Source organism: Lissotriton vulgaris, chromosome 2_1 (assembly GCF_964263255.1).
Source record: "Lissotriton vulgaris chromosome 2_1, aLisVul1.2, whole genome shotgun sequence".
Lineage (NCBI taxonomy): Eukaryota > Metazoa > Chordata > Amphibia > Caudata > Salamandridae > Lissotriton > Lissotriton vulgaris.
In genome coordinates this window covers 1868275258-1868298580 of record NC_141687.1, presented here as the reverse complement: position 1 = coordinate 1868298580, position 23323 = coordinate 1868275258, and the positions used below count along the sequence as shown (strand labels likewise).

The window sequence follows — 23323 nt, the reverse complement described above, 5'->3', positions numbered from 1 at the left end:
ATATATAGTTAGTGCAACTAACTATATATGGAATTTCATTGGTTTCTTATATATATATATATATATATATATATATATATATATATATATATATATATATATATATATATATATATTCCAAAGTTCTTCTCCAGCGATCCTCAGCCAAGCAACGCTGATGTCATCGGTACTCTTAATTTCAACAACTTCCGAATCCCGCTGATTAGAAGGACACAGAGATGACACACCAGGAGATCTTTGCACAAACCCTTTATTGTGCACTCGTAGAACAAGGACGACGCGTTTTGTCGAAACGCGTCGTCTGCGCATCGTCCTTGTTCTGCAAAGATCTCCTGGTGTGTCATCTCTGTGTCCTTCTAATCAGCGGGATTCGGAAGTTGTTGAAATATATATATATGTTGCAGTGCCACATCACGTTATGTCATTTTGTAATTAATATTCTTTTGTCCTTGACAATTCGCTTTACAACAGCCTTATATTCCATGCAGCAACTAATGGATATATAAAGTTTTATAACTCAATTTTTGTGTATTGTTTGGTGTGTCTCTAATTAACCAACATATATTTGGTGGGCCTTTGATTAATCAATATAATTCAATTATTTTGGAACTTGAAAGTGCATACCGTGATTAGTTAGTCTGTTATACAAAGAAATTGTTCCACCCGACAGAACCTACTATGTATAATCATAGCGTTAGAGGTAGATTCTTCCATTGCTAGGCTGTGAGAAGAGAAAAGAGCTGTGGAGGTATCTAGCATACTAGCCTACTGAACGTCCTCGTACCAACTGTCCTCGGCACAGGGCTGACCAAACTCATCGCCTTGGTCATAGTCCTTGTCAGTCAGCGCCGAAGAGGAAATGCAATGAATGTTGCTTGCTATATAGAAGTTAGAGTGCAGGGGCTGGCGCCTTGGTCAGATTGGGGAGCGCTGTAGGTCGAATTCAAACCAACTTGGATTCGATCTCAGACAAGATAAGGCAGAAGTAGCCAAGAGGGTCCAGCTAGCGCTGAGAGCTAATCAACAGGCAGTAGTCCAGGTGAAAGCCCTCTCTGCTTCGTGGGGCCCGAAGGTGCGCCAGAGAGAGTTGATAGAGATCCGAAGAGCCAAAGCATAGCTACAAGGAACTCTTCAATCTATGCGTGGCGTGGCAGGAGGCAGCAGAAATTCGGTGTGTGCTGGAACCGGTAGCAGAATCGGCTCCGAAGTTCGCCAAATTGGCTAGCAGAAGCAAGACGGCTAGCACCACCCATGCACTTCTTCAGGGGAGTGGGAATGGCGTGAAGGAGTGGAACTTCACTACGATTGCTTGTGTTTTTTGTTCTTACCGGAGGATTTGGAGTACATCAAAGACTGGCCTCTAGAGGGGCTCAGTCGACTCTGGGAACAAGAGCAGGATTGAGTCTTGGACTTGAGGCCTGACTTGGAGCAGTCCTTATGCGGAATCTGCTTGTGCTTGATGACATAACATTTTGCCTTGCATTCCCTGATCACCTTTCGCTTAAGGGATGCGCAGTGTCCACATGTCTGAGTCATGGCCCAACCTCAGACACCACAGGCATACCTAGTGGCAATCTTGTACAGACATCTGCTTGCAACAGTCATTACAGTGTTTAAAACCGGTCGTCTTATGGGGGTAAAAAGCCCCTGATCACTGAAAGAAATTTGTGTGAGAAGAATTAGAGGTAAGGTCTCTGAGAGAGGAGAAGAGGCCTTGGTCTGCGCCAAGAAACTGACGTCAAAGCTCAGAAATGGCACCTCTAAAGTCACTGTATGTCGCTATTAGCATGGCATCCATCCACAGCCACACAGCACCACCTTCCGTTGAACACGGGTGCTATGGAAAAGTTTCCGGATCCTGTCTAACGCCTGGTGGATATTAAAAAGGTGAGTAATCTGTGGATAAAAGTCTCTATACAAACTCATGTTTTTTTCCTTTTCTAATTTTTTTGCGAAAGCTTATGTGTGCTGCTATAAAATCATGTATGAATTTATGATGCATCTTTTATTGGAAGACCCAAAGAATAGATAGCTGTATATTGCAGTTATCAAGAATAATCAGTAGTGTACCAAAACAGCATGAGAAAGCGGTCTGTTGCAACAACAGAATTTTATAGAATCTAAAAGAATATTGCATACCCTGCAGGCAGGCATTAGTCCAGCCATTCTTGTGGCATCTACTTTGATAATGCAGCATCCACCTTGAATCTCTTCGGGCCACAGACAATGACCCTATTTATTATCAGCTTCCCCCTCTTTCCTGCCTCCATCAAGTTCTAGCTGTGGACTGGCTAAAGAACATTCTATCTGGTTGCACCCACCAGGTGGAAATGCCATCATTTGTTTCTAAGGTAAGGTGCACCATGGAGTAACTCAAGATGCTGTGCCCGTTCTTTTTTACAAGGCCTTTTCTTTGATAAGCCGACACAATGCAATCTTTCGAAGTATAATTCGAGCAAAGCTGATATCTTGCTTCCATTCAATGAAACTCATTTCTGAGCTCACCATTTATGGTCCGTATGGTTAGGAAACCCAAAGACAAAGTGACCATCGGTTATTTTTATTACAGCAGAGAAGCTTAAACGTTTTTTCATTCTCAAAATATATATATATATTTTCCCAACATGGAGAAACCGTAGTGAATCAACCTATCGCCCTGCAGCTCAGTTAATGCGATTGAATAACAGCTAATATAGGACACTCCTGCGAGGACACTGTTGAAGCTGATCTCGTTACCCTTTGTGTGTGATCATTCCTGTGACTTCTAATACAAAAACTCATTGAGGACCTCAGCTTTTATGCCTAATTGCTTTAAAATCCTTCTTCAGGACTGATGCCCTGGACGAGAATATTTGATATTACAAATTCGAAATGTACTATCCTGCATGATTTCTGGAGTAACTGCACGATCTGCCTTCATGTGGGCACTCCTACAACAGTGAAGCAAGTCTGCAGAGAAAGGAGTAATCTCTTGAAAGCAAAAATTCATTTCAGAGCAGCTTTCTATGCAGAGATGGAGTCTTTGCGCCAACAAGAAATACGATAGGATGGCGGCTGGTAACAGACCATGGCCATAGGGTGTGGCCCAGTTAGAGCCCCACATTTGGAGCAGGCAGCAGACAGGTGTTGCTGCTGCCGTCTTCAGGTGCTGGTTGCATCCGTTAGTAGAAGTACAACTGGCAAAGTGAAAGACAAAATACGCCTAACAGTTGCACAACATGAGAAGATGGAGTAGCTTTCCTAACAGCTGAATTCTCAGCAGAGGCAGGTCCCTGGGCATGCTGGGGGTTCGGAGATACTCGGGTCGAGTGGCTCACTCGACCCTGGTTGGCAGATCAGTGTCCCTGCCTGCTACATTAGGCGGAAGCACCTTGTGAAAAGAGGCAGTCAGGCCCCTGGATGGCTGCAGAGATTAAATACGATAGACCAATTCTGAACTGGTATGCCATAATAACAAAACAGCTGGGTGAGCACTGCAACAACATAGCAGAACCCAAAGCTTTGTGAAGCTGCCGGATATGATGCCCCTGAAATGTCCAGTTTGGTGCCACACCCCCCACCGCCACTCAGCTTCATGGTCCGTGAAAAAGGCTTTCTACCCATTGGAGAGGGCAAAGTATATTAGCAAGCTGGAGGACCTACATATTTATCTGTTGATTGTTTATCACTGTTTCTGGGTGAGTGGTATAACCCGTTTAACTTGCTTGGTGGAATTTGGAGCACCTACAGGTGACATCAGTGGACATCCATCCATGAGTGTACAGTGACATCAGACCATCTGGAGGCTCGTGGTGCTACTTCACACAAGTTGGGGTAGTGCGGAGAATAGTGGGAGCCCGTTCTCACGGTGAAAGATAAGCAGTATAAGTTGATACAAACTAACAAAATGATTCACTATTCAACAGACCCACAGGGTACAATGGCCCCTGCCCAATGACTGAGCACAAAACAGACATGGTCTCAGAGGAGATGAATTAATACAGACACACATTCGAACACACGCAGCAAAAACAAAGACGAAGGAAGGTGCTGTTGAAAGCATTACCTCCAGTGCTGTTGAAATGCACACCACCACTCTGAAAAGCCAGAAAACTGTGTGCACATTGGAAGCCAGCATGGAAGATGTGAATAGATGGTCACATTGAAATACCCTGAGGTTCCCAGGTTTTCTAGTGCCTGATGGTTGAACTATGCATGAAAAAAAGGATTTAGGATACTCTGCGCCTTAATGCTAAGTGAGACGTTAACTACAAATGTCACAGTACTCAGGGTGAATACAGACATTTCCATTTGCTAAGGATATCGAATAAGTCCTACGGGAACATTAGTCCCCTGCGCAAGTGGGATATAGTGGCAACAGGCAAGCAGACACGGCTCAGCAAGGAGTATGGATATTGCCAGCCTTGCTGCTCAAAGGGGACAGTAGCATCAAGAGGAACGATAATATGACACCTACACTCCTTTCAAACAGAAGGGATAGCAAGAGAAGGACAGTTAGACCTGCCTCGCTTATTTTATACACTGCCGCTACAAGGTGTCGTTGATGGAAAGCAAGCCGACTTTTCTGGTTCTACTGGCTACCACAGCAATAGTAACAGGTAGTATAGGGAACCAGTACAGGAGTTCGTTTCAGAAAAAGTATGCTAAGCTACCGAGTCAGCAAAAGTCCACACCAGTACAAGGGAAGGACTTTCTGTTATGGGGCATGGTGCTTGCCTCAGACCTAGAAGCAATGGTCACGTCTTTCCAGGAAGTGAGGGAAATAGGCATAACACCAATGACAACTGGGTGTGAAGTCCAAGAGGAGCTGCTAAGAATCAAACCCTTGCCTAAACCTCGGATCACTGCTCACTCAGAATTTTCTTTGGGGCATTCTGATTGGATCCAACTCACCTGGGCTGGCTTAGGAGATCAGAATGGATGGGAGAGGAGAGACAAAATAGTTGTGGTGAAGAGGATAAGACTGCTGCTCCTTTAGCTCATACTGATGGGCTTCTTTCAGCTACTTCAGGAAGATGAATAAGTGCATTTTGCTTTTAAGATATCAAATATTTTGATGGAAAGATGATCACCATAAAGTTAATTAAAATCCCGGAGTAATTTTGTGAACTGTAAATAAAACACTTTAATGTACTCCAAAGACAGTGTCAACCAGTTTATTTTGAAGTTCTGACAATAGGTGCACAAAGCGGGAATACAGTATCTTTTCATCACATGGAGTGTTCACTTTAGAAACTGATGGAAGGACAGCAACAATTTCAAGAATTCCATGTAAATCAACAATAAGTAGAAACTGACGACAGGCCCTACAGCTGCAAGAGGCTCATCAAATAGCAGCCCATAAAAAGCAGCAGGGGGTATTAGTGCAACTAATGGACATTACTGCAGTTCCTCTGGTATATCCTAAAGTATCAGCTGCAGTGTTACGAAAGTATACAACTGGAGAAGACCTACGCTATTTTTTTTACCTTTGAAAGAGCGCCATGTAATGCAGTGTAGCACCAAGAGAGATGCGTCTATTACAACGCATCCTAGTCATGGGCGAAATAAAGAGTGACTAACTATAAAGAGGAGAATACGGTATTCTTTGGAATAGCATATCTACTGTGTTTTCACCAATAGGAATACTGATGTGCTTAGTACCATATGACCTTTTTTCACCTGTCTGACTCTGCATCACTGTCTCATTTCATTGTCTGTCCCTTACTTTATCAACACATTCAAGCTTCCCTACACTAGGAACCATCAGGGATTGGACTGATAAAGACCAAGGGAAGTAAAAAAAGGATTACAGCTATCTCAGGTTCATCATTCCGCCTAGGAGGAAAATGTACATGACAACATGCACAACCTCTTGAGAAATCCTATCTTGGATCGACAAGTTGCCTTCAAGTATGCAGACAGAGTTTGGCCTGCATATCTCCTGTGACCTTCTGGCCTGGCAGAGGTGCATCCTGAACGGACCCAATAACACTCCTGTGTCAAGAATAAAAAACAAGCTGTCCATACATAAGTGAACACTGGCAGACCTCAGGGTTTTGTACCTATCAGCACCCGAAGTGTTAGTATGCCTCTGTATAGGACGGAGGTATTCCTTATTCATAATATACGCTCTTTGTGGTAACCTGGCTCCAGTGTTCTGTCTCAACGTTACTCTGGTAGCAGTCTAAATCCCTTAACCCGAACAGCTTGCTCAGCCCCATTCAGACTGTGGAAGGTGTAGTCTGAGTTAAGCAGCCCAGAAGATTCAGCAAGTGAGTTACAGAATAGATGGCGCTGCAAATTATCCGAAAACAAAACCATTTTACAAAGGAAGGTTTTCAATGAAGCTACCTATAGACAGCAATTCTGAAATATAACATTGAAACTTAGGAGAGGTGACATGAAAGTTATGCTACACGACAAGCGACATGGCCGAGAAATCGTTACAGATTTTTACCAGTACCAAGGAAGCTACAAGTGAGAAGATTAACTCGGACATGACAGATCAAATATGGAGCGCACACATCGATTCAACATGTAATTTCACATGGGACACGCGCATAGATAACAACTGCGAACCCAATAGAGTTCAATTCGACCCCCAGTTCGAGAACAACCCAGAAGCTTGGAATTCCAGCTTGCAAAAAGATTCATCTCACACCCACAGTCTGGTACGGGTGGTAGCTCCAGTCCCGGACCCAACACATTCATTTCAAATTAAAGAAAGCTGCAAGTGTCCCATTTTGGAGCATATAGGAGAAACAGCGCAGATTACCCCAAAGCAGGTTCTGAGGACTATAAACCACCTGAGAGCGGATGGGGCCCCCGGACCAAATGGCCTACCCAACGCTCTATTTCGGCAAGATCCTAAGTTTTGGTCCAGCCAATTATCGCCCTTATTCAGTAACAGCTTAAGCACCAGGAATATTCCTGACTCTTGGAGGGGCAGCATTATACAACCGATTTACAAATCGGGGACTCGTTCAGACCCTAAAAACTACAGGTTAATAGCCCTAATAGACGTTGAGGCCAAGATCTACGCATCCAACTTATTGGCAGATCTGGAGATTTGGGTCAGAAGTAAAAACTTGATCCCAATGACGCAAACAGGATTCCGGGCCCGAATGGGTACCCTAACAAACTTATCAGCACTAACTCTCCTAGCTAAGAAAGCAATTGACAACTATAACATTCTATACACATGCTTTCTTGACCTCAAAGCTGTCTTTGATAAAGTGCCAAGACCTAAATTATGGGCAAAAATGAAAGCCTGGGGCGTCCCTCCCAAATTATTGGGAGCAATCATCAATTTATATTCCCATACTTGGGTCCAAATAAAAAAAGGGGACGGTCGGTGCCGAACAAAGAAATTTGCAACACTTAACGGGCTAAAGCAAGGATGTGTGTTGTCTCCCAGCCTATTTAACATCTACACCGCCGACCTAGAGCTCGAACTGTGCACAGTCCAGGGCATCCACCGAAACTGGGACAAACACCCATAGCGAGTCTGCAATACGCGGATGATATTGTGCTTCTTTCACATACCCCACTTGGTCTACAACGGCTAATCTCTCAACTGGCGCTGTACATCTCTAATGCACAATTAATAATTAATCTTAAAAGATCTAATGTCCTATGTTTCTCCAGCTCTCGCAAAACACAACCAAAATTTGTTTGGAGGATACATTCTTGTATTTTAACCCAGGTGGATGAATACAAATATTTGGGCATCCTATCAGACTGCCAATTAAAGTACAAACACCATTTAGACCATGGGAACTCAAAAGCAAAACAACTCCAATTCGCCTTCAAAACCATACAAAAAAAAACTGAGCGGAAGCTCAACTGGTCATTTGCTAAAGGTCATAGCAGCAAAAAGTTTGCCTTCAATCACATATTGCTCGGAAATGATGGCCACCAAGGACTCTACTTTGCTAAACCTTACCCAATCAAGATTGTTTAAAAAACTTCTCTCAATTCCGCGACATATTTCCCAAGCACAAAGGCGCCTGGAATATGGTTTAACAAATCAGATCTCGGCCAGACAAGGGATCTTGGCCAAATATTACTGGCGCATGAGGGATGCTGAAGAGAACACGCTTGCCCATCTCTGTTGGGAAGAGATCGAAAAACAGGCCAGGCAGACCAATTCCACGTGCAAGTCTCTTAGGCAAGCGCTCCTATCGCTAAATCTGGAAGAAGCTTGGCATTCACCAATGACATATACAGCTTTTAAACAAATCACCAACAAAGTCGTCAAACAAACATCGCTGCAAATAGACAAAGGATCAGTGGCATGCAAAAGTCATGCTTGGTTCGGGATGCCAACTTACAACCAACTGAAACAACAATCCTATTTACAAGAATGTTTCAGGGACCACTACAAGAGGAAACTAAGTCTACTGAGGTTGGGGTGGTTTCCGAGCAAAGACCTTACCCCTACATGGCTACGGACCTGGTCAACTTTGGATTGTCGCCTCTGTAACAAGGGATCAGAATCGTTACTGCATCTAATATGTATTTGCCCGGCCTTACAAAATCTAAGAAAGATCCTCCTGAAGCCATTCTTAAGAGAAATACAAGTCAGGACCTGCAGGGCGGCTGTGATAAAATGCCTTAGCGGGTTCTCAATATAACTTTTGAGGCTTGTTGGGTTGTTCTAGGGAGGGTACGTGCTTTCCTTTTCTTCGGATTACATTCCCCGCCGGCCGCTACTGAGCTCCTTAACTGGCGAGTTGTTTTGTTGACAACCATGTTAGAGTTAGTAGATAGGATGCTAATAGTTGGAATGCTAGCTAAGCATTCGGGCAGGGGGGGTTCGTTAAGTGGGCACTTCACGGGTTTTGGGCTGAACTGAGGCGGTGACAGTAAAGTTGTTAAGAGTCCCACTAGGCAGACTCTGAGGCTCTAAAGAGAGTCTTCTTTCCATTAGCTGGATCTCGTGCATCAATAAGGATTCAGCCCCTGATAAGAACGTGTCCAAGGTGCCCACTACACCAGGACCCTATTCATCCCTTCTCTTATTTCTACTCATTGCCCTAATTTATACAGTAATATATAACAAATTCAGTAATTAAACCAGAAATCAGGAGATCTGCCAGCACAATATGGGTTGTCAATGGGGTGCCCCAGCCCGGTCTCCTTTGGTCTTGGACGGATGCAGACGGGCCCGCCCTTTGCCCGGGCACGCCCGCACGTGTCCCGCAGGGCGGGAGCACTAGCCCCATTTTGATCGCCTCCTGGCACTCACGGTGTGGTGCGCGGGCCGCACGGAATGCTGGGAGTTGTGGTTTCTGGGCGGCGGGCAGCAATGGAGGTTCTCGTGCGCCTCGCGTCCGTCAGCAGCTCCACAGCAAGGACAGGGCAGCTCGGTAGCAAGGACAGGGCAAGCGTTCCTGACAGTCCACCGGCGAAGAAAAATGGCCCCAACAGCAGCAACCAGTAAGTTAAGATTGAGCTCCACTTACTTTACTAACCTTTTCTCTAGGAAAGGTCTCAGTGTGCTATTGTATTGTATTGTAATTGCATTTACATAGCACTTACTACACCAGGTAAGGTGTTGAAGCGCTTTTTCGGCGAGTCCATAAAGGATTGATGTTGAATTAGTATAGTGAAATATGAAAGTAATTTGAGTGGTGGATATGTTCGTCAGTTATTTTGATTGAGATGGGTTGGGGAGGGATAGAAAAGGGAAAAAGGTTCGCATTTATATAGCGCGTGTTAACCCCTGATGGGGTGTTGAAGCGCTTCATTGGCGAGTAGCACGCTACTCTGGAACCCATAAAGGATTAGTGTTGAAAATTAGTATAGTGAAATATGAAAGTAATTTGAGTGGTGGATATGTCTTTCAGTTATTTGGATAGAGAAGGGTAGTGGAGGGGTAGAAGAGGGAAAAAGGTTTGCATTTAGATAGTGCTTGCTACCTCTGATAAGGTTTTGAAGCGCTTTTTTGGCGAGTAGCACGCTACTCTAGAACAAATTAAGGATTAGTGGTGAATTAGTATAGAGAAATATGAAATTCGAGAAGTGAACATGTTAGTGGGTTATTTTGATTGAAAAGGATAGTGGAGGGATAGAAGAGTGAAGGTATTAGATTTTAGGAGGTCGTAGCAGTAGGAAGAGGCTTTGGGATTAGTAAAAAGGGGTGTAAGGGGAAGAATCAGAGGGAAGAGTTTAGAAAGGCTTGTTTTGGTGGATCGGGATAATAAAATAGGTGTCATGATGCAAGGAGGGGTAGAGTATGGGAGAGTCTAGAAAGGGTGGGTGTAGAGGATATATTGATAGAGGTATAGGGTGAGAAATAGGGTAATGCTTTGGAAAGAGTAGTAGAAAGACGTTTGAGTTGAGTCAGAAAGTTGGGGTAGAGGATTTATTGAGAGAAGTATAGGGTGAGAAATAGGATAGTGCATTGGATATGCTGAATTGGAAGAAAGTGATAAATATATATAGATCCAGAAAGTATATGGAAAGTACATAAATGCAGGAGGTAGGTATTAACGATATTGATAGAGGTATAGGCTGAGAAATAGGGCAGTGCATTGGATATGCTTTTTTAGGAGAAAAGTAATAAATATACATTTTACCTGAACTGTGCAGACATGGATCATCCAAAAGGTCTTTAAAGACCGTGGTTAATGACCAGATGCAAGCAGATACTGCACTCCTCTTGGGATAATCAGACATGGTCTTCAGGCAAAACAGAAGCCAACTGCTATTCACTTCATTCTGGGGAAAATGAAAATAGATGCATCAATCTATTACGCCTCGTAGTTCAGCAAATAAGAAGCTATGCAACTTCAGAATCTATAGATTTAGCACATCTTTCGGATCCTCCAAATTAATGTTGTTTCAGAAATCCTTCTTGCAATAATATCATGCTTCCTTTTTCAACATGAAATGGAAAATAAGAAAACGATTTTCCATGCTTCTTTGCTTTTGCATTATTCCCAAATTCTAGACAAATGTCCATGAGAAAGAACAAAAATGCATTACACTTACTGACCTCTCAGGACCTGCTTGATTATTGGAATAGTGTCTGTCTGTATATTCGAATTTGTTTTAGAGTAAACAATACACTACTGATGACAAATTACCACATTGCAAAAAAAAAAAAAAACATCTTCCCCTTGTTCTTTCAAACTCCTTCACCACTGTACCCTCTCACTTCCAATGTCCCCCACATCCCAAACTGTCCCAATGCTCCTTTTCATTGCAGGTTCACCTTTCAAACCGAGGCCCCATGGTCATAAATGTCAATAAGTTAACGTTTTATGCTAACTTACCTATAAGAAGATGGCACATAGCGCAATTCCATCTTCCTCCCTGTACTTTAGACTCATTCTTGACTCAGAATGTTAAGACGACTCAGCCTTTTCAGACACACCAATTCTTTACAATCTTGTGACAAAGGCCACGAGAAAAATCCAATTCAAGTAGGAAAAAGGCCCTATCTCATACATTGGGGCACAATTTGGTGACCTAATTTCCCAGTGATGCATTATACTCTCCATTGACTTTGTTATTTTGAATCAACAACGTATGTGGCTCTATTGTTATGTTTTAATATTCTCTGTAAAGTTCACTTTATTTGTTATCTTAAGAGCAGTTTTTGAGCAACAAAACCTTTCTGCAGTAAATTAAATTACATAACTGCAAAAAAGTGTGTTCTCTTCCTCTGCAATACATCTTTGCTCTTGACATAGAAGAATCCAAGAAGTACATATTCGTTGCCATTTTATAAGGTTTTGACCACTGTTTCTTAGGTGTTTTATCTAAAAAAAAAAAAAAGAATACACACTCCAGAACCCAACTACCAACAGAGAAGCCCAGAGAATATCATTATTTTTGCTCTCTACCTGAACCCTCTCTAGCAGGAATCTTAACGGGCCTAGTCAAATGCATGAACATGTGTCAGTATATAGTGTCATTTAAACATGATTAAAAAAACAAATCTCTACCATAAAGGTTTAAAAAAGTTATTTTATCTGGACGGTACATTCTTCCACAATGTCTTCTCTAACTGTATGCTGATTTTTTTAAAGAAAGACTATTGCTTGCCTTGAAAGGATTAAGTATTTTACATATCTGTGAAACTGCATATGTGAATGACATGTGGGTCTGAATCAATTAATGGAAGCCCATTTGCCCCCAACCCACACATTTTCACCTGGGGATAGGACACCCAATGTCATATCTGATGATTTCAGAATCTTTTTTTAGTTACCTGAAATTCCTCCCAAAGTTGTGTGATCAACGTTAAGGAGCCTTAATGAGATCAGTCCTATAACCCTTCCGTATTGCTGCGACTTCCAAGCCACAGTCACCCCTCTGCTTATACCCGGAACAAAGTCTATATTGCCAAACAAAGTAAATGGTGATAGGTAACTAGTCAATTTTCTCTTTATTCTCCATTCATCCCAAACTTGAAAGGTTGCCTATGTGACTAGTGATATATATAATGAATCACCCTCATGGCTCTTAGAAATCCAAGAGATTTCCAAAAGAGGGTGACCGAAGAGTGGCGTCAATAAAACATCACTTCTGGTCAGTCTGTGACAACTTTGAAGAGAAAGAAAGGTATGAGGCCTGGTAGTACAAGTTTGGCACCCAACAGCCTCCTGTAGCAGTCTTACTCCCACATTTGTATACTGTAAAGAGATGCCAATATTTTCCCTGGAAAAGCAGAGTCATTTTTATGGCCACAATTCTACCAATACACAAGATCATGTGGTTATGCCAGCTCAGCAAGTCTCCCTTTACTGCACGCAAAAGTGCATTAAAATTCCTAGTGAGAGCATTTGGAGATTCGGAGGTATATGAATGACCAAATTCCTAATGGAATTAATAAACCACCTGAAAGGAGTTGCATTATCGACCTCCAAAACTCACTACCCAATGTTAATATGGAGTCACTCTGATTTTGCTATATTGACACTGAACCCGGAGACAAACTGAAATACACTGTTTGCGTATATCAGTGATCACAGATTTGTCAGTCACCAGGATGTTGTAGCAAAGGTTGTTAGTTAAAAATACATCTCTCCCCAATTTAACTCCCTAGGTATGAGGGTTCTCCTTAATTCGTTGAGCGAAGATTTCTGGAGGAAGAATAAATAGCAAGGGAGAAGAGCGGACTAGTATTCGTCATCTAATTTCCAGCTTGTCAACCTTCTGACCTTCATCGCCACTAGTCAAAAGTTGGCAATGACCAACTACATAAAGTAGTATTCATGTTTCGCAACATGGTGGCAATAAATGACTAGCCCATCTAGTCAAGCACATTTTTAGTGTATAACGAAAGGATGACCGTCATTTTCTCTGCTTTTTTACAATGTCTAGGAAATGCAGGATCGTCTTAGTGTTTTCCCGGTCGTTCTGTCCCTTACAAGTCCAGCCTGACATGTGTGTATCAGCTTCAGCAGTGGCCTAAGCAGAGGACTGGACTAAAATGTGTTCGTAGTGTAATTAGGCTTAAGAATTGAGGCCACTGTTGCTTCTTTCATGGAGGCAGAAATCACCAGTGTATGGGTACAGCATTTATTAGATATAATTAGGATTTTCACCAAGAGTGGGTTAAAGATTTTGTAAGATCCTGGTGGGTACCGATCAGCTCTTAGGCCCTTAGTTAACTCTGCATGCCTGAAATTCCTCCTCCTTCCCGTTCAGAAATTCAAGTGCTCTAGCCTCTTCTATGAAAAGTGTTAGAAACTGACCAGCAATAGTTAGTAAGGTCATTCTTTTGCTTGCCTCGGGTCAGCAGTACAGAGTGCCTATAAAACTACCTGAAGCAACGTAGCTTTCATCTTACTCACTCTCAACTGTCACAGGTGTTTACAACTTTAGTCACAATCCCAGTCATCTGTGAGCTCGTTCTGTTAAATAGAATTACTCCAGCCGTATGTCCTACTTTGTAGTAGTTCAAATGTAATGTTTCTCAAATGTAATGTTGCAAGAGGAAGAAAATAGGCTCCGACTCAAAATGTATTTATTTTGCCTCAAAATACAATTACTTAACAACATAAGGACTGGGGACTCTGTGACCTTATGCTTAGCTTCATTCTACAGTACATCCCGTATTAAGAACTCTGCAAGTGCCTTTCATTTTTTTTTTAAATATGTTTTATTGAAACACTTGACATACAATTACAATTCTGTGAGCAATATATGTGAGGAAAACAGAGAGTCAGTCAACTCGCACAATGTCTGTGAGAACGCTGATGACAGCCGAAGACCCAATAAGTACAAACATCTGCAAATTACACAAGTAACTGCAATGGGAACAGTCTCGGCGTCTACATTAAATGACACTCTTACTTCGCACAGCAGCATATATTGCGGTATACTTCCCACCAGAGTATCCGGCTCACCCTATCAAACCGGGTGTGCTTCTGGTCGACTCACCCCGTATTGCCCGCAACCCTCCGCCCGGTGATGCAATGCGTCGTTACCCATAGGGTGGATGTTCCCAATCGGGTCCGTCACTAGGTGTTGTGCGTGAGCGCCGTGGATGTTGAGTACACTCTGATTATTGTCGTGGTGTGGTAGAGGGTTGCGGCGTGGGTCGCCGTGTAGTTCATGATCATGTGCTTGCCTGTCAGGCGTGAAAGTAGAGCATAGTCAGCTGGGGGGCGACAGTGTGTCTTAACAACCTCCGAACCAAGAGAGGGAATAGAAAAGAAATTGGGGATGTAAGGAACCTCAACGTGAGGAAGGGAAGGGGGTGCTGTAATGTGGTTTCTGCTGTCCAGGGTCAGTGACCAGGTGGCGTGTCTATGCGGGGTGTTGGTGTCATGTATATGCGGGTCAATGGCTGTGGGCAGTGTGCGGAGGCTTCGGGCGTCGGGGTGGAGGTGCTCCGTATGGTCCAGTCTCGTAGTCTGTCACTCCCGATAAGGGGGGGGGGGGATGGGGGGAGGGAGGGGCGGGGAAGAAGGGGGGGCAGGTGGGGGGGCGGGGGGGGGGGGGGGGGGAGAGAATCTGTGTGAGTGATGGCTCCTATCTGCAAGTGTGTGGCTCCGGCTTCATATTGTTGCTGTGCTTTACTCTTCCCAGATGTACCACTTCACCTTACAGGGGGGGGGAGGGTTCATGCCCAGTCTATGTTATCCCACGGTCGTGTCAGGCCCTGGTAAATGCCCGTAGGATGTCCTCCCAGATCTGGGCTATTGGGATGGCTCTCCGTCCCGCGGTTTCCTCCCTGCGTAATACTGTGCCCTCCGCTGTCGCCCAGTAGGTGAGTGAGGCGCACCAGCTTTTCGTTAGTGGTGGGTTCGTGTCCTTCCAGTGTCGTGTTATGAGCCGTTTGGCAGTTATCAATCGTAGATCCCAGAACCTGGTGTGAGCCTTGTTGTGTTTCGTTCTTTTGAATAGGCCTAGCACACAGGCATCCCAGTCGTGCCGTAGTTCTATGTCTGTCCCTTTTGTCAACAGCGTGGTGACATCTTGCCAGTACGTCTGTAGTCTGGGGCACGCCCACAGCATATGTAGGAGGTCTGCGTTCAGTTCCGCGCATCGTGGGCAGCTAGAGGTGTCCAGCGCGAAGTAGCGATTGATCTTATCCGGGGATAGATACGCCCTATGCATGATGTAAAATTGTATTATTTTAAATCTCGAGTTGCGGGGTATGTGCCGTGGGCTTTCCAGGATTCTCTCCCATTCCCTATCCGACCAGTCCCGCCCTCTGTCAGCCGTCCATCTGTCTCTCAATGGCTGTAGTGAGCATGTAGTATGGGATTGCAGCGCCTGTGTCAGCCAGTGAATCACGTGCGACCCGGCCCCCATGATGTGTAGATATTGTATCAATAGGTGCGTCTGAGGTTCCTCCGATATATCGCCCCAGTGTTTCGTGAGCACCCGGACCATGGAGGCATGGAGCAAGAACTGCCCTGCCGGCAGACCGGGGTCTTCCACCAGTCTTTCGAACTGGACTAGGGTGCCGTCGTTGTACAGATCCGCCATTGAGTCAACCCCCACTCGCATCCAGCCATCCAGTTGCGTTGCGGTCACCTCTCCCCCAGGCCTGGGCATGCCTTCCAGCGGGAGTGCTGGGGCGTAGGGTGCAATCCCCTTTGTTAGCTTTAACGCTCGTTTGTAGCATCTAAGTGCCACCGCAAGGTGCAGTTGCACCTCGCGAGCTGCGCCGTTGAGGGGGTGGAACAGTGCGAGAGCCCCCGCGTGGGTCAGGGCCATCGAGGCCGTGTCGTTTAGGTTCCTTCCCGCAAGCCAGGCCACCACCCATTGAAGTTGCGCCGCTAGATAATAGAGCTCTTGATTGGGGACCGCAAGTCCCCCCCGAGGACGTCGGGGCATATAGCTTCTTTAGGGCTACCCTGGGTCTCCCCGCGTTCCACACTAGTGTACGTATCAGGGTCTCAAGGTCTTTAAATATCCTGGCAGGGAGATACACCGGTATGTTCGAGTAGTAATAAAGGAGTCTAGGTAAAACTATCCTTTTCGTCAGGGTGATTCTGGCCGGGACATTCAGCGGAGCGTGTTCCAGAAGGTTATCTGGGCTCGCAGGGAGGATATAGCCCTGACCAGGTTGCCCTCCAGGACATCCGTCAGAGACCTGTATATGTGGATGCCGAGGTACTTAAAGGTGCCCGTATACCAGGCCAGCGTTGTGCCCCCTAATCGCACTGCGCATTCCTGCATGTCAGGGTGAAAGGGGTAGACTCCAGATTTCCCCCAATTGACTTTCAGTCCCGAGTGGGCGTAAAGTCTCCTAGGGTGTTTGTGAGCCCTGGCGGTATCCGCGTGAGGCCCCTAATGTAGAGAAGTAGGTCATCAGCGTACAGCGAGACCCCGTGTGTGCCGTCTATCAGGGGGATGCCCCTTTCTGCACCCTGACTCCTCAGCAACTCCGCTAGTGGCTCCATTGCTAATGAAAAGAGCAGAGGCGACAGTGGGCAGCCCTGACGGATGCCTCGCCTTACACTTATGGTGTCCGATAGGAGGCTCCCAGTCCGGACCCGAACACTAGGTGTTTGGTATAGGAGGCCGACCATATCTAAGTAAGCATTTCCCAGGTCGAATTTCTGCAATACCGCCCTGAGATACGGCCACTCTACTGAATCGAATGCCTTTTCCAGATCCAATACAAGACAACCCGAATGTGGCCAAGGTTCCCTTGCGTATTCCTGCACCCTAAACAACCGACGGACATTGAGCGATGTACTACGCGTAGGCACGAAACCGTTCTGGTCTGTGAGGACAAGGGTGGGTGTGTACTGTGCTAGCCTCCGCGCCAGCGTGGATGCTAATATTTTGTAGTCGGTGTTTAGGAGGGCGAGCGGTCTATACGAGCCCAGTAGCGTCCCGTCCTTACCCGGTTTTAAGAGGGAGACCAGGGTGGCTTCATTCAGAGAGGGAGGTAGTGAGGTGTCGTCGAACGCTGTCTCATACATCTTTATGAGTTCGGGAATCAGGAGGTCCGGATACGCCTTATAGAACCGTCAGGGCCAGGGGACTTGCCATTGGAGAGCGCTGCTATGACCTCTCGGAGTTCCTCAGAGGTAATGGGTGCTGCTGGTTCGGTGCGCTGGGCGTCGCGGAGTGTCGGTAGCGGTATCTGGCTAAGGTAGCCCTCCGTGTCCGGGGCGGGGGTGGGCAGGTAAGAGCGATACAGTGTATTATAATGGGCAGTGAAAGCGTCGTGGATCTCCAATTGGGTATATAAGGGCGTCCCATCGGAGCTCAGCACTTTCATGACCGGTTTTGTCTTTTCCTCCCTTTTGATGAGCCACGATAACAATTTTCCTGGCTTATCCCCCCTATCATGAGTTCGTGCCGCGTGGGCTGCGTAATTCAGACATCTAAGCCTTTCCAGTAATCTTTCGTGGCTCGCTCGCGCAGATTGTAACCCAGCGACCCCCCCCCCCCCCCCCCCCAACTGAATCCTGCTCATACCGGCTCAACTCAGCTTCTACCCTCTGAATATCTCTCTCAACCCGCCATTTGAGATTGCCCTGCGTACCCAGGCACTGTCCCCTTATGACTACTTTGAACGCGTCCCATTCTATCTGTGGGGAGGTGGCAGAGCCCGCGTTCTCCTCGAAATAATGTACTATATGTATAAATAGTGAGTCCCGAAAGGGTGCGTCCAGCAGGTGATCTGGTTGTAGCCTCCAGGTGGGGATAGGGGGACGAGCGCTTGCCCATGAGACTGTCAGCATGTGAGGATTGTGGTCGGAGCGGGTCCTACCCATGTAGTGTGCCTCCGTCACCAAAGGGAGCAGGTCGTCAGTGAGCATGCATCTGTCTAACCGGGTATGTAGGGTGTGAGCACCTGAATAGTATGAGTACATCCTGGTGGTTGGATTTCGGTGACGCCACACGTCGTGTAAGTTCCAATGGGAGGCCCAGGCTACAAGGGCTTTCATGGCGCCCACTACTGGCGCATTGGGCAATCGGGGGGGAAGGAGCGGTCTAGTGTGGTGTCCAACACACAGTTGTAATCCGCTCCCAGTATCCAGGGAATCCCGTGCCAGTTTGATAGGGCCGTGGACACCGTCGCAAGAAAACCCGGCTGGTCCATGTTGGGGGCGTAAAGGGACGCCAGTACTAACGGGCGCCCATCCAGGCGCCCCTTCACTGCCACCAATCTCCCCTCCCCGTCTATGTGTGAGTCGTCAATGTCAAACGGGATCCCCGGTCTCACCCATATTAACACACCCCTTGCGTAAGAGGAGAATCCAGTTGCATAGAGCTGGCCACGCCACCGCCTGCGCAGTGTGAGCACTTCAGGGGCTGTCAGGTGTGTCTCTTGCAGGAGCGCTATTTGCACCTTGTGTCTCTTCAAGTAGGAGTGTATCATGTACCTGCGCGAAGGTGTGCGCACATTCCAAGTACAAATTTTAACCTCAGCCATCAGTATTTATCAGATTAGATCCATCCATCCTCCCCCCCGTCCCACCCACCCCCCCCAGGGAGCCCCACACCGCCCAACTCCACAACATCTCCACAACCATCCGCAGGACACCAAAATGAGTTCAGTAAGTTCGCCACCAAACTGTGTATGCAGCACGTTACAAAAGGGGGAAGTAGGGTGAACATGAACTGGGGAAAATACCATAGGGTCGGCTGCCAAACGTGCAGCCGTCCAAACTCTCTATTGAGATTTCTAACGATCCAGTCTGGGGGGTTGCTGTCCATCACGCAGGCAAGGTGGATAATGGTTACCAGTGGAGCGTGAATGCGTGAGCCACCTCTCTCAGGGGGGGATATATGGTTTCTGGCGGCCAACAACCGGCGGGCTTCACCGCCAGCAGTGCAGTGAGACTGTAAAGTCATGTGGCACCACTGCTATCAGGACCCAGTGAGCTGCGGAAGCTCTCGCTCACTCGGAAGGACCCCTGCCGCAGCATGTTCCATGGAAGGTAGGGTCCCCAGGCCGGCTGTTCGGCGGCAGGCGACATTAAGCGTGTCTCAGAGTCAACTTACTGTGTCTCAGGTGTCTGTCTTCGCAGGGGGGAGCTGGCTCACCGTTTCCGCCTCGTGCGGTCAGTCGATACCCATCGGCAGTCTCCTTCCGGTGCTCCGTTCCCGGCGAGTAGTAGTTGTAAAGGCAGGGAATGGGAGGGAGAGCAGAGCAAGGCGGAAAGAGTGCCAAGGTGCGACACTCCGTCAGCCGAACAAATCCGATGTTTGTGGGGTGATTACTGGCAGATCGCCGGAGACTTGTGAATCCGGTAGTCCGTAGATCGCCTCATCGTCGCTTGGAGATATCCTGGGGCTGGGGACAGGCGAGGAGCGGTGGGGCGGGGAGCCGCTGAGCTCCGAGACCATCCGCATGGCCTCTTGCTGCCCCCGGCGCATTTCCTCCTCAGGTGGGCTCGCGCTGTGCTGTGTGCTAGTCGCCGCTGGTGAGGGCGACCTGGTTCCGCGCCTCCTTTTGGATCTCCTGCGTATCCTCGACCTAGGCTGGTCCCCTTGTTTTTTTGTGTGTTTATCCGTCCCATTGTCCAGCCAGGCCTCCACTTCCTCCGAGGAGTCGAAAAAGTGTGTCTTTTCATTAGCTATTACTCTCAGTCTTGCTGGGAAGAGGAGGGAATACGTGAGTCCTAGCTGGCGTAGCCGCCTTTTCACTATAAGGAAGGAGTGTCTCTGGCGTTGCACCTGAATGGTATAGTCCGGGAAAAACATTATGTTCGCATTGTCCACTTGTATAGTTCCGAGTTTGCGGGTCTCTCTCAGGACAGCGTCTCTGTCTCGATAGTTCAGGATGCGAATGAGGAAAGGGCCCGGGTTAGAGGCAGTTTGGAGCGGCCTGGTCGGGACTCTGTGCGCCCGTTCTACCACAAAGTGAGGCGAGAGGGTACCCTCCGGCAGCAGGGTGCGAAGAAAGTCCTCCACATGTGTTGTCGGATCTCTACCTTCCCATTTTTCTGGCAGACCCACTATTCGGACGTTGTTGCGTCTCGCCCGTCCTTCCGCATCCTCCGCCCTGTCCTCTAGGAACTCCACTCTGTTGAGAAGGTCTTTTATCTGCTTGTCCGACTGAGCGACTCGTGGTTCCAGGTCGGACACAGAGGTTTCCAGGGTCTTGGTGCGTTCGGATAGTTTTTTGTGGTCCGCTTTCAGGTGCGTCAAGTCTATGGCGACTCAGTCTATCTTCGCCTCCAAGGACGTCCGGGTGGACTGGATGGAGTTCTCCAGCCGTTCCATGGCCGCCAACACCGAGTCCAGCTTGGCCGTCACCGGGTCTGCGTCAGCCGGCTTCTGCGTCTTGTCCATTTTGCCCTTCAGGGACGTGCTCCCGACTCCTGTGCGCTTCCCCGCGCCTCCAGACATGGGCAGGGTCCTGCGCGTGGATGACCCGGACAGTGCGATAGTTGGTGGTGCTTCGGGTCGTCTGTACCACAAGCAGGGATGGTGCCTGTACTCCGGTAGTGAGGGGAGTTGGGAGCGTTCTCCGTGAGTCGTCCGCGGACGTGTGGAGCCAACCAGCTCGTGGGCCGGAGTGTCCCTGTGGCGGCTGTGTCACTTCTCGGTCCGTGGCAGGGCGTGAAACACTGCGTAGCTTTGCCTCTGAGGTCTTGTGTCGTGGGGTTTGTGCTGTCCCGCCACTGCGTCATGCAACTGGCGATACTACGACCTAGAGGGGGACAGCGTCTGTGGGCGTCCACACGTTTCGTAAACCCCAGCGGGTCAATAGTGTGGGCGGCAGCGCAGGTTGCGTTTTGGACTCCTTCTGATGCGCCGCTGCAGCGTGGTTGGTGCGGCCAGACGGTGCTGTCCGGCCAGGCGGTTGATGATGGCAGCTATTGCGTGCTCCGGTGGTGGGCGGCCCCAAGCCCGGGTCGATTCCGGTGTTCTCCGGCGGTTACCACATCCGCCTGGTGGCGCGGAACAGGACGCTGGTCCCCCGGGGCACTCGGTGTAGGGGCGCCCTATCTGCTCAGCCCTTGGGTCGGGTGTAGAGGTCCACGGTCACCGGGGCCCGCCAGTACCCCTGTGCAAGAAGGGGGCCCTCACTCGGAGCAGACGGGGGAGGGAGGGTCTCTCAGTGGCGGCCCACGCTTTTCCCGCGCACCTCTCAAGCCCAGTGCGGGTGGCGCTCCCTGGGGACCCCGCCTGGGTCGGCTCCGAAGGTCCTGTGCAGGTGCCTAGTGCTTCAAAGGCCAGACCCCCCCTGCCGACGCCGGGGTCCACTCACCCTCACTCCGGTTGGTATCGCAGTCACAGGCCAAGGGGGGAGGGACTCCTCTGTGCATCCGATGCTCCCGCAGCAGCTCGGACGTCGGCTCCAGTCCGCCGCTGCAGTTCTGGGCTCTCGTCGCCGGAGCGGCCGCTGTGTAGTGCACCTCCGCGCTGTCGTCTCTGCCCAGCCGCCGGGTGCGCTCGGCCAGCACGGCCCGCACTTCCGGTCCCGACCCCGGGCTTGCGTGGCAGGGTTCGCCGACTTCGCGGTCTCCTGTGGGGCTCAGGCGGGCTTCTAAGGGCCGGTGCGGTTCCGGGGCGCGTGGGACCCCAGGACTTGGTCCGAAGCTCAGCCGCCGCCTTATAATGACGCGCCCCAATTTGTGGCCGGCCAGACGGAGATATCGTCGGATAATTTACCCCCAGAGTGGAGGGTCTTGCCGGAGCTCCGCTAGGGCGCAGCCAGTCTCGCTGAGCGCGAAGCCACGACCTCCTGCAAGTGCCTTCCATGCTTATATTATTTATTGTTGCTGCCTCCACTACAAAGTGTTTGTAGTTTGCAGAATCCATGGGACGCTGACGGAGTAGGAGCAGGGAGGCCGAATTCTAACCTTTAGTGGCAGGAGAACCCCCGCCGTTACATAAATGCCTACCGCAACACAAGCCAATTGAAAAGCACGTGAATTATCAATGTGCCAGTCATCAAAATCTGGCCAAACAGAAAACCAATATCGGTGGCTCCTACTACCAGAGCGTGAGCCTTTCCAATACAAGTACAAGACATTAGTACTGCACATGCTATATCAAAAGCATTGAGAACATACAGTACAGCTATTACCCGGATTCCATAATCGGGCCCCTGGTCCTCTAGGATATATCTGGAAGCCAGTAGGAGAAAACAGAACTTGGTCCTGAAGAAGGTTGTAATTTGTTTCTCCCAAACCGAAACGCCGCGTCGACCCCCGTTCTTGCGAATTTTTAATGCATATTGTATAAATTGGTTTTGCTCATGACTGTGATTTTACATGTTTTTAATTGAATGTACAATATACTGCACGTATTTTTTTTAATCATTTGCTACTATTGTGATAACTTTGTAATTTTGAATAAATACACAAATTATATATTTTTCCAAAAATAACTTTCCTGTTTTGTTTATAGTTTAGATTGAATACAAGTAACATGTGTGCTATATTGATATAATTTGTCTTTTGATAAATCTCTATAACGGTTGGCCTATGTCCAGTGAATTGAGCAGTATAAAACGTCCTGTTTATCTTTGTGTGATTGGTATTGCTAAAAAACAAGAATCTTGGCAGCACTAGTACACTTTTCACCACCTTTGTGGCTTATTCGTGGGACGCTCTTGCTTTTTAATCTACTACAAAGTGTCCATTCACTACTGCCTTCAATGCGATGCACACCATGTCCTTACTTGCTTCCCATCATCATCACTGACTCGATAAGTATTGAATGGTACCCTTAAATTCTTCTAGATAATGGAGTCCCTTTAATAAAGACATGTTCAATCTCTAGGCGAACAGACAGACCATCAATGGGTTCAACACTATGATTAGTTTTTTTTGGCGTCAAAGCCCAAACGAACTCTGCTTGTTCATGATGAATATTTTTTCCACACCGAATGCATGAACCGCACGAAGAGCTTACTATTTTTGGAGATATCTTGACTGCATTAGTGAAG

The 23323-nt window shown here is 47.6% G+C and overlaps 1 protein-coding gene across 1 annotated transcript in view; it reads right to left on the bottom strand.

Annotated features, from left to right (window-relative positions):
* LINS1 (lines homolog 1) overlaps nt 1-23323 on the bottom strand; it is a 141724-nt gene that overhangs the window by 44171 nt on the left and 74230 nt on the right. The window contains exon 4 of the mRNA XM_086958062.1: nt 10566-10707. Within this exon, the coding sequence (XP_086814188.1) occupies nt 10566-10707 (142 nt within the window). The remainder of the gene's footprint in view (nt 1-10565; nt 10708-23323) is intronic.